This window comes from Sturnira hondurensis, unplaced genomic scaffold (assembly GCF_014824575.4).
Source record: "Sturnira hondurensis isolate 20B ecotype Veracruz unplaced genomic scaffold, ASM1482457v3 Scaffold0014302, whole genome shotgun sequence".
Lineage (NCBI taxonomy): Eukaryota > Metazoa > Chordata > Mammalia > Chiroptera > Phyllostomidae > Sturnira > Sturnira hondurensis.
The window spans coordinates 7,118,959-7,136,483 of record NW_028086933.1 but is presented as its reverse complement, the minus strand read 5'-3'; the positions used below and the strand labels follow the sequence as shown (position 1 = coordinate 7,136,483).

Below are 17,525 nucleotides of genomic sequence, written 5' to 3'. Positions count from 1 at the left end.
AACTTCTTATTGCCCTTTCCCCTTCCTATGTCCCACACAGGCTCAGAACATCTCTCTCTCTCTCTCTCTCACACACACACACACACACACACACACACACTTTGTGGTTCTGCCCTTGAATTAAAATGTGGTAGTGGTAAAATGTGATGGTAGCAGATAGATGGAGAAGAAAGGCAGGACTTGCCATTCATCCCCACTGTGCCCGAAGCAAATGGATGTTGCCCATTTGCCAGAACGGAATGGTTTAAATATGCATTTCCAATTTGGAAACAGGTACAATCAGCACTTCCTGGGAAACGTCAGCTTGAATAGGTGCTGACAGACAAAAGTACGGGAGGTTAGGGTGGCCAACCATGAAGAAAGGCAGCGGCGACTCCCCCTCTGTTTGGAGATCACCTGCGTCTCAGCAAATGCATGATGCTCCACGGGCAACAAACCTGTGGTTGCTTCACCAAAGTCAATGAAATCGAATGATGGAACCAGTGACTGTAACTTAAAATAGCTTTTTCTTTTTTAACGGTCAGTTTGCTCCATGGCAATTCTTAGGGCTGTTCCAGGAAGTACTTTCATTTTTTGACTGGCTCAACATCTTCTATTTCCTCGCTGGTCTGACTTAGAGAAGAGAGAGCTCGTCCCTAATGGCCTAGACACCTAACTCATCATGCCGCCTGCAGTTTTGAAACAGGAGTCCCCTTGCGGTGCCTTGCAATGCAACTAATGAAGCCTTCAGAGAAATTATTTCTTTACACAGAGGAGGTTCTCTGAGGCTGGCCAAAATCTCTACCATGTCAAGAACTCACGAATAATAGCAAAACAAAATAGTCCCATTTGGGGGGGGGAAAGAAAAAAGAAAAAAATGCAGGAGATAGAGGCTACATAGAGAATAGGATATGTTTTTGCTTTAAAAAAAATTCATTCAGAACCAGCCACAGTGAAATTTCACTGTGAAAAACAGTCTTGCACTGCTTTCCAATGTTCCTCTAGACATGCGAGGCAACTTTGTACAGAAAGGTTGCTGGAGCTGGCTTGGGGAGTTGCCTGTTGCATGTTTCCCAGGGGGGCAAGGACGCCAGCAGCAGAATGAACCCTCCCAGCAGGACGCAGAAGCCACTAAAATAAAATGCAATGTCATAGGTCTGGGTCCAGTCATAAAACCAACCTGGAAAGAGAATAAGAAAACAGTGAGTTTCATAAAATAGTATGAATATAAAGCCCTTACTCTAATCTCATCAATTTTATATGCACTCAGTATTAGAATATATATTCTATCTACTCGCATAGTGACCTACTGGGAATTGGAAAAGGAGAAATTCTCAAAAATTTGCACAAGAAGCAGGAGTTTTGGGTTTCTCCCAATCAAAGAATAAACACAAATCCCTGAGCAAGAATACTGGCTTTTAAACTACAGCCAAGTGATTCTGAATAAACCATTACTGTGCAGATTTATTTTGTGCAAATCTGTGCTATTATTACAACCCGAACTGCTATATCTGGTGAAGTCACAAGGAAGAACAGTAAGATGGATGGTTGGCTAGGATAAATATCTTACCAACAATTGGTGGTCCAAGGCTATTTCCAAGTCCAGCAAAGAACATTAGTATCCCATAGGCATGGGCTAATTTTTCAATTCCCACAGTCTTCGTGGTCACATAGGGGAAAATGGACCAATTACCAGTAAGAAACCCTAGGATCCCAGAAAGTATTGCCAAGGTGATGTAAGTTTTGGCGAACGGAATAGCACACAAGGCCAGGCCCATGACTATCAAGGTGGCTATGTAAAGATGCAAGGTGTTAATCCACTTGAAGTCAGCCAGTATCCCCAGAAGGAGTTTACCGACAGCTGTCATGATGCCAATGATGGAAATCAGAGGCACGATCAACTCTTCTTCTTTCACATTGGAACTTCTTGCGACATCTTCCATAAGTAACGAAGGTGGAAACCCTCCGATGTCAAAAAGAAAGATAGCGATGAAGAGGGCGGAGAATACTTTGTTTTTAAAAAGAGCCACCGTTTCTCCACAGTAGTTTTTATATAATTGCCACTTCCTCTTGGCAAGCTGTTTGCAAAAATATGTCTGTTCTGCAACCTTCTTTTTGTACGTCTCAGTCTCTCTCGTGCCGTGTGCCGTTGTCATCAGGGTTTTGTGAAGCCGGCTTTCCCCTTTCCAGTGACCGTTGGCTAAAGGGCTCTTGCCTGTCTCACTGCTGCAGCTCTTTTCAAGAACGCTTATGCTCTCTTCTAGGTTCTTTTCTTTTTCACTGTAAGTGGAGCATCTATCTGGTACATTTTCTAGAGCATTTTCAGGCAAAGGGCAATCAGAGGACTGGAGGGGTCTCATCAGACTGCCACAGGCTAATATATTTAAAGCTAAAGCACCCACAATCAGCAGGCATCCATCCAGTCCATAGGACTCAATCAGCAGCCTCTGTAGAGCAGCGTATATAAAAAGTCCAACGCTGGACCCTGCAAAGAAAATGGACACTGTTCATTCTTCACCTCTCACAACCTAGGACATTCAGGACAAGGATTTCCAGTATCAGGGCTCCATTTCTTTTTGACACTGGCATTCACCTGTGCCTTCATGCAGAAGTATGGAGATATTAAAAGGATAGTAAAGGTGGTGACAATAGCAACAATTACAGTAATACTGATAGACTATTTAAGAATTAGCATTTGTAGTTCAGACAGTATTAAGCACTTTGCATTGCACAATCTTGTTTAATCCCTATAATTATCATATTGTGTAAGTCCTATAATTATCCCCAACCTACACATGAAGTGACCTGAGGCTAGAAAGGTTGAAAAATTTACCAGAGGACACAAAGCTGTAAATGGCCTTAAGTAGGAGTCACACTCAATCCTGGAGCCCATATTCTTAACAAACACCTTACGCAACTAACTTTTTTGCACTTATGTGCAGGCTCCATGCACAGAATATGTTTATTCCCTTTGAAAAAGCAAATATATTTTAGTTTTGAGATAAAGAATATATTTTAATTTTTAGGGGATATTTGTCATGGTGTGATAGTTCAAATCCATGGCTGAATCACCAGAATAAATAATTTGCATTACTAAACTATGAACAGAGTAAGAGTAAAGTGGAATTTGATGGGGTATTTAAATCACAGAATATGCCTGGTCTGCACATCCTCGAAACACTGTAAATTCTTCAGGGTTTTTTTTTTCATGTTTCATAATAACCCTAAACACACAGGAATGGTGTGTCACATCAGTCTAATCAATCTCAAGTATTTTCATATAATTCTAATTTCAACTTTTAAAAAATTGAGCATTTTAAATTCTAAATATCATTGAAAAAGTCACATGAAAAAGCAGGAGAAAGTAATTCCATCTGTTAAAAACAGATAAATAGGTTGATCATACTTGTAAAATGATCAGTGCCAAATTACTTCAGAACTCCAACAGGACGCTGTCCCTGCAGCAAAAACCCTTCTGATCAAAAATTCCTACAAACAACCAAATGACTTTGCCTTGGACTTGGAGGAACACATTTTTCTTTGGGACCACAGTTGTCTCTTTCTAGCCTTTAAAAAAAATAACTGTTTAATAATCCCCCCCAAATTATTTGCATGAAATGTCAATAGCTCGTGTTAATGTAATGGCGGCTAAAAGAATATCTTTTTGTGGCTAGTAAGATAGTAAGTATCGTAAGTAGACAAATTTAATCCTCCCCTTATGTTTTTTAAAGTGGCACATACTTCACAAGTTCAAAGCACTTCGTAAAATAAACTGAGAGAATGGAAAATAGCACTGTCACGTACTTCTGCACTGCACTGACATTTCTAACACAATTCCTTTGTACAGAGTCTACAAAAGTGACATATGATTAGATACTTAGAAATACTAGTAGCATTTTGCAAGTTCTATATTTTGACCTCAACTTGAGAAAAACAGGCAACTTCTCCATTGTCCACCAACTACTAAGTGTAGCTCTCAACATCATGAAATATCAGGAAGACATATTAAATCAATCAACTAAAGTTTATTGAATATCTATGACGTGTTAAGTACGTGACAGCACGTTTCCTCAGCCTCCCACCAAAACGCAGCCGAAGCTTAGAAAGGTGCAGAAAGTCTTTCAGGGCAATAAAAAGTAACTCAGAGCTTTCTCGCGGAATGGTGTAAACTGAAAAGCATACTTTTTAATTTTCAAAAAGAAACCTCTAATTTAAAAATCATCAGTGTAAAGGGTAAAGTGAAATAAAGGATGAATTATGCTTCCATGCACATCTAAATTATATATTCTCAAAGTGGGAAAATGTTAATAGATGTTCAAGGAAGCTGAGATAGTAAAAGACACACTCATGCTTTGATTAACTATTCATACCAGAGATCAATAATCCTTGTCTATAAAGGCCCAGAGAGTGAATATTTAAGCCACAGTGGGCCATACAACCTCTGTTGCAAATGCTCAACTCTGCCCCTGAAACACGAAGGCAGTCAGAGAAGGTTTGTAAAGGAGTGAGCACGGTTATGTTCCAATGCCACTTTATTTATGAGCACTGAAATCGGAATTTCATACAATTTTCCTGTGCCATAAAATAATCTTCTTTTGATTTAAAAAAAAAACTATACAGAAATGCAAAAAATTGTGCTTAGCTTGTGAGCTGTTCCCAAACAGGCAGCAGACCAGATGTGGCCATGGACATTAGTCTACTGACCCCTGTTCACCATGGAGCAAGACCGAGTCCCCAGACCCTTCATGTCACACCCATGTTGCTTTCTTTCAAAAAGGTCACAATATTTCAAGTATTTTCACTGTTGGTTTCTTTTCAATTTAAAAAAATTCTACTGTAATTTTATTTTGCTTGTCATCTCTTTCACTGCAGTGGGATGCTATAGACTGGATGCTTGCGTTCCCCCTAATTTACATGCTGAAACTGAGCCCCCAAGGAGATGGCGTTAGGAGGTGTGGCCTTCCGGAGGTGATGAGGTCATTAATCCCTCGTGAATGGGATTAATACCCTTGTAAAACGGACCCCAGAGAGCTCCTCTCCCCTCCTGAAGCCTTGTGAGGACACAGTGAAATGACAGCCATCTAGGAACCAGAAAGTGGGCCGTCATCGAACTTGCAGGTGCCTTGTTCTTGCCAGCCTCCAGAACTATGAAATACATTTCTATTGTTCACAAGCCACCTGCCCAGTCTCGGTGCTGTGTTATAGCGACCTGAATGGACTAACACAGAGGATTCCTGCCTCTCCCCAATTTTGCCTCGCCTAGATCCCTGTGAGTTGAAACTGAAAACTCCTTAATTCCGCCAAATCTCGACTGTCCACAGTAGCTCCAGTTTAGATTCAGCGTGCCATGGCCCAAGCCCACAGGCTCTCTCCCCTAGACGGAGTGAGAAGCAGGAGCAGCACACAATCTTCAAAGTCTTTAGCACAAATAAACCTGGACATGCAGGGAAATCTAGGTCATAACCAAAATGGCTGATACTTTCAGAACCCTTGACATGTGCCTTACACAATAACTCCTTCAATATTCCCAATAACCCAGTGTAATAAGGACTACTTTATTCCCACTTTACAGTTCAGAAAACTGAGGCTCAACAATTAACAGAAAAGTTAACTAATTTGCAATCACCAGACAGCCAGTGGATGACACAGGCAGGATTGAAACCAGGCCTGGCTCCAGGGTCTGTGTTTATTACTACATTACAGTGCCTGTGCAGAAAATGTATAGTATAGGTAAGACCTACTGGCCTTTAAGTTGCCATACCTATTCTCATATTCCACATACTTGAAACTACATTCCAACTAACTGCTCTGGGTTCTCTATCTTGTTTTTTCTACTTCTCCCATTTCTGCCTTAGCCATGTCTCCAGATGCTGACCTGATCTCTTCCTAGACCATGACCTACACTTTTTAACTGGCAACACTTCTCCAAATCACACTGGGTAAATACCCAGCTAGATGCAAATAGATCTGGAACCACAGTGTAGCCACTGGTTGGCATCAGAAGCAAAGCATTGATTTGGATCCTGTTGTCAGACATACTACTAAAGTCATTTGGCTTATCTGAAAGCCTGGCTTCCCAGGCACACTCACCCATAAACAGGTAAACATACAGCTTTTTGTAAATTTGGCAGCTTTATCTCCCAAGCAAATTCATAAAATACTGGCTACAAAATTTTTGATGAGTTCCCTAAACTGCTTAGAAAAAAAACATCTGAAAAGTAAAATACCACTTTAAAATATCAGAGAGAGTCCAGAAATTTTATATTTACATTCCTCCCAGCCAGTGATTGCCTTTTGATGATGAAAGAATAGCAAGAGTAAACAACCCATCTTTTGGATGTGCACATAGGTCAGTGACATGTATTCATAAATCAGTCCTCTCCACTTTTTTGTGGAAATTGTAAATTTCACAATAAATGGAGGCTGGGAGCGATCAGCCTCCATCTTTCTGACAGGGGCCTCAGGGGACCCCACTTCCCTTCCATGTCTCCCTCTTCCTCAGGGATAAAGGCCTTTAAGTATGTGCTCTCCACTTCTTTCAGCATGATTCTCACCAGCACGTAACTCTCAATTTACTGGGCCCATAAGCTTTCTTTTCCTATATTATATTTGTGGATGAAGAAAAAGGGTTCTATGGAGAGTAACCTCGCCAGGTGATCTAATCATAAATTTCTAACTGGGCAGGTTATGGTGGCCAGTCACACCCCAGGAATATTTCTTTTAAGTAAAAGGCTCATTTTTGCCTCAAGCAAGCCCTGCCCATTGCTTTTGTGCACCCAGGTTGACACCTTTGAAATAATCACCCTCCAAAAGGTACATAATCTTGATGAACTATCCTGCAATCCAATCTCCACACTGCTTTTTCCCTCACCTCCTTGTAATCTTCCTTACATTCCCTCCTTAATTTAAATGCATAAAACAGGCTGCAAAAAAAGGAACTTCCCAGCATATGTCATCAGTTCAGTTTACATAAAGTCTTATAAAAATTCTCTACAGGTTTGGACATTTCTTACTTCAACATACGGGAAATCTAATGCCCCAGATTTTTCGTATGTGTATTTTAGGCTTTTCTGAAAGCTACACCATATTTACAGTGGAAACTGAAATTTCTATATAGGGCTAGAGTAAAAACATTTTACCATCTGTTTGGTAGCTGGGGAGTGGTTGTTTAAACATATTTGTGTTTGGTAACTTTTAACATTGATTAGAAGGCTGTATAGTAACAATGCTGTACTTATTTTGAAAGTGTACCTGTTGAAATGAGGCCAAGTGCAAGGCCTCGGCGGCTGTCAAAATACTGGCACGTGATGGTCACTGTTGCGGTGTACAATAAACCACATCCGAGACCTAAACATAAGAAGACATTGCATGAATTAAGACAGGCTATATCACTTCAATGCAAAAAGAAAAGTGAAAAAGAGAAATGATGCCAATAGGACATTCTATTACTAACTAGCTAACGCTCTTCAGAGCATGGGTTCCTAGCTCCCTTCAACAGTAGTGAGCAGCACCAAACTGGTGCAGGCCCAGTTTTCACTCTACACACACCCAGAGGTCAGGGTCAAGTTGAAAAAATAATCCAATTTATAAAGTATAAGTGGAGAATGCAAATTTAAGTTAAAACATTATGGAGAGAGAAAACAGTTAAACCACATACCGAATAGCAAACTTTAATCAAAAGTACCCATTTGATATTTCTGTCTCTCTTCCAAGCTCTCATCCTGAGCTCTGTTTTTCCTTCTCCAAGTCCTCTAAACAATGTTTAAAATCCCTTTCACCATCCCAACCTATTTTACTAGAGCTCGTCACTTGCACATCTCAGTTGGCCAAACAGAGACCCCAGGGCAGGTCCTCAGTTGTCCTCAGATTAACATGCCACAGTGAAATATATGCTTGTAATCTTTATCTTGTAAAAATAAAAAAGATAAAAGATAAAAACTTTATCTTGTAAAGTTCACAGCAAACTACTATGAACAAAAAAAGGGGGGGCTATGTAATAAATCTGACCTGCTCAGTGACCAGAAGTGACCTCACCCGGTAATCTGATCATAAATTTCTCTCTGGGCAGGTCATGGAAAGTAGTCAAACCCCAGACCTGTAACTCTCTCAGTAAAAGGTTTATCTTTTAAGGTCACCTTGTCCATTGTCCCCGTGCATCTCCATGAACATGTCTGAGACGCCAGCGTGATCCTCGTTTTCAGGCCCCTCAGAGGCACGTAGCCCCTTCAAGGGAGCGCAGGATTGTTTCCTGTGTACCATCCCCATCTACTGTAACTGTTAAATGTTAACTATCCTGCACCCTCCAACGTAAAAGAAGTATTTCTCTCTCCATTTTTTCCAGTCTTAGAAATTTCCCTGACTTCTTTCTCCCACTTCCTCAATCTACCAGAAATGGACTTCATGTAATGTTCCCTATGTCCCCTCCTTTGATTCTAAATGCATTTAAAAACAAACAAAGAAAGAAAAACAACCTGAAATTGCCATTCTCAGGAGCATTTTCTCCATCTATTGTGACCCTACTTGTAGGCATGGCCTCCGTGTGGCTCACGTAAGCTCTTCTAACAGAGTGGCCATTCTTCCAATGACATTACCTTATTTCTAAGTATGAGAAAATGTCATGATGTTTTTAAAGTGTCTTCCAAAAAAAGGGGAAACAAATACAACAGAGTTGTTTGCTATACTATTTTCTTCTGTAAATTTAAAGTTTCCTTCCTTGAGTCCCAAGGGCCTCACCCAAGGACATGCTTATGGGTTTTGGAGAGAAGAGAAAGGAGGGAGACAGAAAGGGAGAGAAATATCCATTGGTTGCCTCTCTATGTGTCCCAACTGGCGTGTGTCTGGACCAAGAATCGAACCTGCAACCTTTTGTTACACAGGATGACACTCCAACCAACTGAGCCTTAAGGGCCAGGGCTCCAAGGCTCTTGATTTGTTAGCCTAATTTTTTCATGCCTATTAAGCACCTGATAACCTCAGTTTGTTTGCCATCAAATTTTCCTCTGGCTTCTAACTCATAATTTTCGCTTTTCTTCTGCAATATTACCTGTTCTTTGGAATCACTCTATAAACAACACAAGCTACATCTTAAAAACTGAATTTTAACCATGGCCCATTAGATGAGTTATTAAGATCATTTTCATTACCTTTAATTGCTACCTGGACTATAATTAGACAGAATACATGGGCTCACCAAATACACTGCATAAATACTCTAGGAAATTAGATCTTAAAATAACCCAGGACACAGATGATCATCTTTGATTGCATAAAAAATTCTTAAAGAAATGAGATGGATTAAAACAATTACACTTAAATAAATCTTTTAAAATGAAGCACCTATTTGTATGAGCTAAAGCAGGAAATATGCCATTAACTAAAACAGGAGTTGGATTGATTTATACAGTTATCATTACTACACATAGAACGCTTTCAGACACGAAATAAGGCTTGTTTCTGAAAAATCAATTTTGTGAAGTCAGAAAAGAGTCACTCTTTACTAAGACTTTACTTCAGAAATCCTTTGGAGGAGGTAGGAATTTACTTTCCTGTGATTCAGTTGTCAGAGTTCTTACAAATTTTAGGCATTTTGAGACACACACACACACACACACACACACACACACACAAGACATATCCACTTACTAAATGCCAGTGCAGAAAAGTTGAAACAGCAACGTTTAATTTTAGACTAAAAAGAAAGTAGATTTAAAAAATTATTTCAAGGCCATGGGCTTCAGATAAGATGATCTCGCTTTTTTTAATGTAGCATGATTTTTTTAATGTCATGAAATGCCTTTTCTTTAAGCTTTTCAAAAGGCAGAAGGGGGCCTGAGAAGGACCTGAAATCAGCACTTACTAAGCAGAGGTCTCCAGAGTCCCCAGGGTCTGTTCTGCAGCCTTCAAAATCAAAACTGTTTTCATAATAATACGAAGATGTTCTCTGTTGTTTTTTTTTCCATTGTGTTCACACTCATGTTGATGGTGCATAAGAGACAGTGAGTAAAACCCAGAAGGGCCTTAGCACAAATCATGGGATCGGCACCAAACTTTACACCCTGTATGCTTCACCCCTACACGCTCATAGTAAACACAAACAAAACTAAAAAAAAATGCTTCATCTGCATTACCACAATTGTTGCAAGGGAAAGCACTTGTGCAATCGTGTTAGTTGTCAGCTAAAACAGCCCCTTTTGTTCATGGAACCCTGTTTGTATTTGAAAGAATATCTGACAAACCGGGGTTACTCAGACTGGGGTACTTGGCAGATGTTTCCTTAAAAACAAATTAACAAGGGAGTCAACTGACAGCTTTCCAGCAAATCTAAGAATTTCGGACCTGTGCACCCGTCACCATGAATGTGACAGCTTTCCAACCCGTAAAAATTTTCTGACGAGCCCACTGATGATGCTAACCAAAATGATTTGTTTTATGTTGGATAATGAAATGTGTCAAAATTTTAAAAGTCTTGCATAACTCAGTGAACCAATAATTTTCAAATAACCAATTCATGAGGTGACAAAATCAGGTTTGAATGCAGATCTATTCAAAGTACAGAATAAACAAGTGGGTCTAATAGAACAGAACACAAAAGGCTATTGATGCAGTATCAGGTTCAAAACTGCAATAGACCTTTGGAAAACTGCTATTTATTGGGTGACAAAGAAGAACATCTACAATTACCTAAAAAGGCTGTTAAAAACTCCACCATTTTCCAACTACATCTTTGTGTGAGAACAAATTTTCTTCATATGCTCCAGTCAGAAAAATATTGCAACAGATTGCGTATAGAACAGAGAGAAGAATGTAGGTGTTTTCTATGAAGCCAGACATGAAAGATATTTGCAAAAATGAGCAACAATGTTGCTCATCTCACTTAATTTTGTTTTGCTATGGAAAATGGAGTTTTTCTCATAATAAGTATGTTAGTTATGTTAACATGTACTGGGCGTGTTATTATCTTTAAATTAATTATTAAACAAATATTTTTACTCTCCTCAGCTTTTAAGACAATAAATCTTAACAGGATAAATGTCAATAAGTACAATCTACATCATCAAAAGCCCCTTGGGGTCCTATATAAAAGAGTATACAGGAACCCAAAATTAAAAAATTTGAAAACCACTTCCTTAAAGCATTCCCTGGTCCCCGGTCATTTTTTATCACTCCTACCAGGGAAAAATTTCTGAGCACCAACCTCCAGTATGAGCATAACAGCTTTAAAACTAAATATCTGAACTGCTAACATTTCAAAGCCCAATCTTAGTAAAATATAATTGCTTACCTTTACTTAAATAGGTAAAAACTAAATATATTTGCATCTTTTAACATTCCCTTTCCACACCTCATGTTCCATTTCACACACCTGGGGTGAGACCACAACTTCAAAGGCCCCTTTGCCCCTCATCTCCCATCACATCAACCCAGACATCAAGCTGTTTATGACACCCACTGCTCAAATTATCACCACGCCCCTGCCTTTCTGCATGCCACTGCCTCAGTTCACCTCCCCATCTTCTCTGGTCTGAACTACAGCCCCCCGGTCTCTGTCGCAGCCTGTGGTACCTTTCCCACCACCCTACCTCCTAGACTACTGTCAGACAATTCTTGTCTCATCTCACTCCCACAGTAGAGTCCATGCAAAACCCTTTATCACCAGCCTCTGTTACAACCATGCTTTGACACGTGTGCAGTTTCTCGTATGACTTGTGCATCCCTTAAACAAATATCCATGAAGAGACGGCATTCTAATTCATGGCTGTGAGCATTTCAACCCCTGGGATATCCTTGTCCCACCACTCTCATTCCCCTTTCTCCTGTGTTCACCTGACCACATCCTGCCACCCTTCCAAGACTCAACTCAAGCATAAATTCTTGCCCGAAGCCCTTCCAGTCTCCTCTCTCCCCCACACATACATACTACACCAGCACTGAACCTGGGTTTCATTTTATTATTGCATTTTTTCACTGTGTCCCAAGTTATGCATTTACAAGTCTATCCTCCTTACTAGACAAAGAGCTACCAGAGGACAGACTGTCTTATTCACCTGAGTGTCCTGGTTCCAGGGCTGAGCCTGGCACAGAGTGGAGGTTTTTTAAAAATGTCTATTGCAGTTGCCAAAACAATTATGTTATAGAAGTATATTCACTGAATAGAAGGATGCCCATGACAAGTTTTTAAAATTTATAAGCAGAATACTCAGAACAACATAAAGTATATTCTGGTTTTTGTATATTCTGTATTTACATGGTTATATACAGAAAAATAGACATATATTTTTTAAAAATTGGAAAAAAGTCTGTTGAGGATGGCAAAGTAGGAAAACACTGTACTCACCTCCTCCCAGGACAACTTCCAGATTACAACTACAAGACAGCCATCAGCGAGAACCACCTGAGGTCTAGCTGAATCGAAGTCCTATCACTAAGAGCATAGAGAAGGAGCCATGTGAAGACTGGTATAGGGGGTGGAGATGAGGAGCAGGCTATCCCACATTCATGGGTGGTGGTTAAAAACCGGGAGGTATACCTTGGATACAGAGGTCCCCCCTGACAAGTGGGGAGTCCCAGCCCGCTACCTGGCTCTCCAGCCCAGGGTTCTAGTGCCAAGAAGAGGTGCCCCCATAACATCTAGCTGTGAAAACCAACAGGGATTTTGGCTGAGTGAGATGAAGGGCTTCTGGAGTCCCAGGCATTTCTCTTAAAGGGCTCACACAGGGATTTGCATGCTAATGGACCCACTTGCTCAGAGGTCCAGTGCTGGAACAACATCTAGAAAGGAGCCAGGGAAATATAAGGAGGAACTAAATGGTCTGTCTTCAAGGCAAGGGCTGGAGAGGAAGCTTTCTCCCAGACAGGAATGCTGGCAGAAGACACTGTTCTTCGGCTGAGCCTTCCAAGTGCAGGAGCCATATCTGAGTCTCCATCAACATGGCTAACACTCTTTGCTCCATCCTAATGTTCCGTAGCACCATGTCCCACCCTACTTTGGGGCACATAAGCTATTTCCAATGGCCTTTCCATACAAATGGCCAGTCTCAGTGCATGCTGTGGACTATCCTAAAATTTCTTGCAGGTTCACAATCCCTGAGCAAGCAGCATCTGGCCTCTGTGTGGTGCATATCTATCAATAAGTGGCCCTAAGCTCAGATCTAACAGCAGCTGTCCTCAGTTTGCAGCTTAGCTTCTCCCAGGCACTTCCAAGCCCAGCACAAGTGGCAACCATTTGCAAATCACTTTGTAGCTCATACCAAGTGGCCCCAGACAAGGCATAGGTAGTGGCTGAATTTGACCTGCACCTCCCATGAGGCTCTACAACCAACACATCTAGTGGCCAACTTCAGACCACACCAGAGTACCACTCAGCCCCCTCCACAAATGACGCACTTAAATGGCAGACTCATTAGACACCAGAGCCCCACTAAAACAAATCCTGCTCCACAGGCTCAGCCCCTACACAACTGCTCCTCCATTGTATTTGCAGTCAGTCCTCACAACCAATCAGCTTGAGGGTCAATCCATCCCATCAACATGCCAACAGCAATCAAGGCTCAACTATAACAGGAGAACACACACGGCCCACACAAGGGACATTCCTGGAGTACCCAGCTCAGGTGGCCAGGGAGACTGTACCCCCAAGCCCCACAGGCCTCCTACTATACAAGGCAACTCTAGCAAAGCCAAAGATAGCAGCACCACCTAATTCATAGAAACAGACACAGGGAGGCAGCCAAAACGAGGAGACAAAGAAACATGGCCTAGATGAAGGATGAGGTCAAATCATCAGAAAAACAACTAAACAAAGTGGAGACAATCAATATACCAGATGCAGAGTTCAGAATACTGGTGACAAGGATGCTCAGTGATCTTAGTGAGAACATCAACACAGGGATAGGAAACATTAGCACAGAAACAATAAAATGGAAAACACAAAAAGAACCAGTCAAAAATGAAAAGTACAATAATTAAAATGACGAATACATTAGAAGGAATCAACAGTAGAATCGAATCAGTAATTTGGATAAGGTAGCAGGTAACACCCAATCAGAACAACAACAAAAAAACAGAATCCAAAACAATAAGGATAATCTAAGGGGCCTACTGGGACAACATCAAGCCAACACCAACGTTCTCATCATAGGGGCACCAGAAGGAAGAGAGAAAGACCAAGGAACCAGAAGTCTATGTGAAGACAACATGATGGAAAAGCTCCCTACCTAACCTGACCAAGGAAATGACATGACATGTCTGGGAAGCCCAAGAGTCCCAAATGAAATGGACCCTAACAGGCCCCCACAAAGACACATCATAATGAAAATGCCAAAGATTAAAGACAAATAGAAAATCTTAAAAGCTACAAGAGAAAAGCAGTTGGTCACCAACAAGAGAGCTCTCATAATACTGCCAGTAGATTTCTCAACAGCAACTTTACAGGTCAGAAGGGTTGGCACAAAATACAGTCACACCTTGGTACTCGTTGGCTTCAGAACTTGTCAAGCCCTATATTCATTGCATTTTGATGAGAAAACAAGGTTTCAGCACTCAGCGCTTGCTGGGGACTCGTTGCATTTGCTAGAACTTGTGAGTCACAACGCCACCCCACAAGAAACAATGCTTCATCATTTGGTACTCTTCGGTTTGGCTCTCATCATGAGTTCCAGAACACATTAACGATGAGTATCAAGGTACCACTGTATTCAAAGTGATGAAAAGCAAGGAAATACAAGCAAGGGTACTCTATCCAATAAGGCTAAAAATGGAGGAGAAATAAAGAGTTTGCCAGAAAAAGTTCAAGGAGTTCATTACCAAAGCAGTATTACAAGAAATGTTACAGGGACTTCTTTAAGAAAAAGAAAGGAACATAACAATAAAGAATGAAAAAGCAAGAAGTATGTGCCTAGAAATAATTACTTTAATTGTAATTGTAATTACAATCCAATTGTAAATGGATTAAATGCTCCAATCAAAAGACATAGGGTAGATGCTCCAATCAAAAGATAAAATGCCCCAAATATATGCTCTATACAAGAGACTAACCTCAGCACAAAAGATACACACCAACTGAGAGTGAAGGAATAAAAAAAGATGTCATGCAAATGAAAACAAAAACAAAAGCATGGGGTAGCAATACTATTATCCAACAAAGAGACTTTCAAACAAAAGCTGTTTGTAACAAGAAAGCAAAGGACTCAGCAATTCAACTTCTGGAGATTTATCTGAAGAGAACAAAAAAATAATTAAAAAAGATATACGCATTCCTGTGTTCATTGCAGTATTATTTACAATAGCGAAGATATGGAACCCATGTAAGTATCCATCAATAGATGAATGGATAAAAAAGGGATGGTACTCATATACAATGGACTATTATTCAGCCATAAAAAAGAATAAAATCTTGCCATTTGCAACAACATGGGTGGACCTAAAGGATATTATATTGAAAGAAATAAATCAGAGAAAGACAAATGCCATATGATTTTACTTATATGTGAAATCTAAAAACCACAAAATAAATGAACAAACAATACAGAATAAACATAGATACAGAGAATATTTTGATGGTGGCCAGATGGCAGGAGAGTTGGGGGGGATGGTCGAAAAGGGGAAGTAATTGGGAAGTACAAATGGGTGATTACAGAACAGTCCTGAGGATGTAAAGCACAGCACAGGGAATATACTTAACAATATTGTAATAACTATGTGTGGTGTCAGATGGGTAATGGATTTACTGGGGTAATCTCTCCATAAGTTACATGAATATCTAATCATGTTGTATACCTGAAACAAATATAATAGTGTATGTCAACTCTAGTTGAAAATTATTTTTTTAAATGTCTATTCAATGAACCTCCCCACAAAAATGACTATACCACCTTTGCTCATAAATCTCATTTGGGTCCCCCGTATCAAGTCACACTGGCTAATTTCAGTCATTTCTATCTATTTTTACTCTGTCACTCTTCCTTTCATTTTCCTCTTCATTTCTACCTGTCACATTTTTTTCTAACATATAACAAATGCACATACTACATATATTCATGTATGTGTGTATATATTTTATATTTTGTCTGCTTTCCAATTAAACTATGCTGCTTTTTTTTACTTAGACCAAAAATTAAATCTTAGCTTAAAATATTAAATATATTTTTATTTCACAGTAATTCATATAACAGGATAGCATCATTAGAAACACAGTAATAGAAATATATGGTTTAAAATAATATATAACTCATTTAAAACTGCTATGCATTGTAAGATGGTGCTTTGAGCAAATCACACTAAACTGCCTCATTTACTCCTTTTTCTCAATTCTTATCTACAAACTCAAAATCACCTGAATCAACTCAACTAATAAGAGAATTATAAGAAGATATAACTGAAATAAAGTTCTATAATATTGTAAAATGCTTCTTAGTCAGAATATATAAAGCAAGCACCTCTAAGGAACTAGCATATAAATAAAATCATGCAAATGAAATTGTTGGGGGGGGGAGGAACAAAACATTTGAAATTATGTACACATTTTGAAAAGTGTCATGAGTTATTTTTAAGTATCCTGTCATTACACACATTTTGCATATAACTGAACAGACATCTATCAAGCCCTTACATTTATTATACAAAAATTTCTCCCTGCAATATCATTTTTATGAAAATAAAACATTTTCATAACAGTGCATTCTAATATGGTGGTGATTTTCAATATTTTTCATCTCATGGCACACATAAACTAATCATTAAAATTCTGCAGTATAGCAAATATATTTATATTTCTTGGTGAGCTGACAAAAAAAAAAAAGGTATAATTTTGATTCATTTATACCTCGCAGCTGTTATTGTGTTGGTTGTTGTTTTTTTTTACAATCTAAGAGAAGAGAGGTCAGTACCCCAGACTAAATAATCAGGTATTGCATGTTTTAAAAATTCTTGTGGCACATTGGTTGGAAAATCATTGTAATATGGCAACTTTGTGAAGTGATGAGGGTGGACTACAGCATACAGACGCTACATGGGGGGAGGGGAACCACTTATTCAGATGTGCCCAGGAATTTCCTAGTTTGACAACGAGAGGCCTCACATCCAGGAAAGCCCTTAGTCCTGGGTAAACTGGGACAGTTGGTCACTACAGCATGGGGACCTATCTTTCAAGCATTTGGAAGAATTTTCTGTATATTCTAAAACAAGCATTTCAAAAACCTCTTTGAGTATCTGAGATAGGTTTATATTCCTGGTAAAAGGTTAGGATAAGTGACTGCAAATAGTATTCCAGAACTATCTACTGGAAATAAAATTGTAAGAATGCAAATTAAAATGCTGAAAAAGATAGATAAATAAGGTTACAGTAGCCAAATGTAGGGTAGCTAAGTGTGGGTACTGGATGCTACTGGCCTAAAACATGCATGAAAAGGTAAAAAGTCTAAGGCTATTTTTTGGTTATTTTTTTAATAGACATGGCTATAAACTCCATATACTTAGCTTCAGTACCCTGAACATGACATTGACCGGTTAAGAGCACAGGCATAGATTCGAGTCCTAAATCTATCACTTAT

The 17,525-nt window shown here is 39.5% G+C and overlaps 1 protein-coding gene across 1 annotated transcript in view; it reads right to left on the bottom strand.

Annotated features, from left to right (window-relative positions):
* Nucleotides 1-908: 908 nt before the first annotated feature.
* SLC16A9 (solute carrier family 16 member 9) overlaps nt 909-17,525 on the bottom strand; it is a 63,523-nt gene continuing 46,906 nt past the window's right edge. The window contains exons 4-6 of the mRNA XM_037062739.1: nt 7,231-7,326; nt 1,550-2,464; nt 909-1,159 (exon numbers count right to left, since the gene is read on the bottom strand). Coding sequence (XP_036918634.1) covers nt 981-1,159; nt 1,550-2,464; nt 7,231-7,326 — 1,190 coding nt within the window. The 3' untranslated portion in view covers nt 909-980. The remainder of the gene's footprint in view (nt 1,160-1,549; nt 2,465-7,230; nt 7,327-17,525) is intronic.